Source organism: Camelina sativa, chromosome 12, assembly GCF_000633955.1.
Source record: "Camelina sativa cultivar DH55 chromosome 12, Cs, whole genome shotgun sequence".
In the NCBI taxonomy this organism is placed as follows: domain Eukaryota; kingdom Viridiplantae; phylum Streptophyta; class Magnoliopsida; order Brassicales; family Brassicaceae; genus Camelina; species Camelina sativa.
In genome coordinates this window covers 10,100,016-10,102,569 of record NC_025696.1, presented here as the reverse complement: position 1 = coordinate 10,102,569, position 2,554 = coordinate 10,100,016, and the positions used below count along the sequence as shown (strand labels likewise).

General features: G+C 39.1%; 1 protein-coding gene across 1 annotated transcript in view; it reads right to left on the bottom strand.

Annotated features, from left to right (window-relative positions):
• LOC104731159 (cysteine-rich receptor-like protein kinase 14) overlaps positions 1-2,512 on the bottom strand; it is a 3,273-nt gene extending 761 nt beyond the window's left edge. Inside the window, exons 1-6 of the mRNA XM_010450444.1 lie at positions 1,570-2,512; positions 1,323-1,438; positions 1,005-1,215; positions 657-894; positions 398-551; positions 198-275 (exon numbers count right to left, since the gene is read on the bottom strand). Of these exons, the coding sequence (XP_010448746.1) occupies positions 198-275; positions 398-551; positions 657-894; positions 1,005-1,215; positions 1,323-1,438; positions 1,570-2,512 (1,740 nt within the window). The remainder of the gene's footprint in view (positions 1-197; positions 276-397; positions 552-656; positions 895-1,004; positions 1,216-1,322; positions 1,439-1,569) is intronic.

The following is a 2,554-nucleotide window of genomic DNA, read 5'->3' as shown; positions in this document are numbered from 1 at the left end:
ACCCTGTTCCTGGACTGGATAGACTCCAGACCATCTCGTTCTTGGTTGCGTCTATTTGGATAGAAGAATCCAGGTTGTTGAGGATCAGGTAACTGAAGGGAATTGTGAGTGAGCATCATGTGGATTGTCGACAAGCTGGGACGATCTGTGGGATTGTGTTGAACACATAGCAGAGCAATGTGGATGCATCTTTTCACTTCTTCCGTTTGACAATTATCTGAAATGGTTGGATCCACCAGGTCTAATAGTGACTTGTTTCTCCACAACCTCCAAGCCTGTAACATAATTTAATCATCAATCAAGAACATACAGTCAACCACAATTATATCATATTGTTGGCTAATTAATCAATTGTTTCATCATCAATCAAAAACATAGTTTCTTCTTTGGTACTCACGTATGTGACCAAATTCTCAACTGTAGTGTCCGACTGGTGGACAAATCTGTTATTTCGACCACATATAATCTCAAGAACTAAAACGCCGAAACTATAGACATCAGATTTTGTTGAGAATCGGCCATGCATCAAATATTCTGGGGGCATGTAACCACTGCAAGAATAGAACACAAGCTAATTAAATTAAGTACATTTCTGCGGATGAAAAGATTATTGAAGCTTCAATCCATATGCCATATAAAGGGTAATATGCAAATACCGTGTCCCAGCTATTCTCTTTGTATTAGCTCCACTTTGGTCCATCCCAAAAATTCTTGCCATTCCAAAATCAGCAACTTTTGGGTTCATATCGACATCTAGGAGAATATTGCCAGCTTTGAGGTCACGATGTATGATTGTGAGCCGTGAGTCTTGATGCAGATATAGTACTCCTCGAGTGATTCCCCGAATAATGTTGTACCGTTTTGTCCAGTCTAACTGCCCTTTCTTTGTAGGGTCTTCACATACAGAACTAGTCATTAGCTACTTAATTATACATTTCAATCAAAGAACATCATATAGAAACCCATCAAATCAATAGAAAGATGATTATTATTATTCCACTGACCAAAGAGATAGTAATCGAGGCTCTTGTTGGGGACAAACTCAAAAACAAGTATCTTTTCTTTTCCTTCCAAACAAAACCCGAGAAGCCTAACAAGATTCCTATGATGAAGTTTCGCGACAACAACAACCTCGTTCTTGAACTCTGGTGCGCCTTGCTCTGATGCTTTCGATAGCCTCTTCACTGCAACTTCTGTTCCATTAGGCAACATACCCTACAAAAAAAGAATCAGGGAGAATATAATTATCAGCTTACCTTCTATCTAAATCCATTTTTTTCCAAAAGAAGTAATGAACCAATTAGTAGGTACAGAATTGACACCTTAAAAACTTCACCAAAGCCACCTTGACCAAGCTTGTTACTCATTGCAAATTTATCTGTGGCAGCTTCTATTGTCTTAAAATCTAATTGGAGGGAGTCTACAGTTGTAATACCAGCTGCATAATCATATTAAACACAGTCTATGATAGTGTTGTATTAAATGTTGTTAACTAATTTCTTAGACTATATACATGCTAAAAAAATAAAAACTAAGAGGCCAAAGAAAAACATATGGAAAAACACTCACATTGATCAAAATCAAATTCTTGATATGGGTTTCTCCTCCAGAAAAGTACAGCAGATCGTCGAGCAGTCAGTACTAAGATGATGATGATGATAAAGGCGACTACTACAATGGGAACAAGAATTGCTTCAACAGGTCCAATATCACCTTGGAATGTCTTGACAGGTTGCAGCGGAGGAGAAGAAGAAGTAACCATGATGTTTCCAAAAGCCTTGGAGAATGGTTTCAAATCCCAATGGAAAAAACAGCTTGCCCGCATAATAACGCCTCCTTGCTTCTGTCTACAGCATGATTGGTAGTCCGCTACGTTTTGTTTCAAACAATTTTCACAATCATGTGAAAGAGAAGTCAAATCCGGCACGCATTGCATCAATGCGTATATGTTCTGGGAAGGTGTCAAGGCCGCAGCATCAGCTTTGTAATACTTATTGCTAGACAATGCTGTCTCTCTTTCTGTGGAGGCTGCAACAATCATATGAGCAGTTAAATTTTCCCATACAGCCGTGAACTCTGTTAGATTTGAGTTAATATCTCCAGTGTTGTTGACCACATTAGCCGGGTATAGATCTGAGAAAGAATTGTTGGAGTAGCCCACATGGCAAACTGTGGGCTCAACTCGCCATGTAAATGCTTCTGTTTGGTTAGGACAACTCTGTATCAAACCATTAGACGCGGTCTTTATACAATCAGAGCAGTCATCTTTTGTCGATCCGGGGATGCACATTGCTCTTGCATATACACGGTTCGGAACTTGACCAGTCGAACCTTTGAAGAAGAAGCGATCTTGAGCCATGACACTGGAAGGAAGAGAAGAGAGGATGAGGTGGAGATTTGCGTCGTATAAACTGTTGAGTCTGAAAGTACTAGTGTTGATGCATTGTTGCGCTGAAACTGAACTTATGAGGATAATAAAACAGAGTATTGAGTATGAATTCCTCTGTTTCATTTTTTTATGGAATGAATATAGCTTTGTCTTGGAATCTAAACA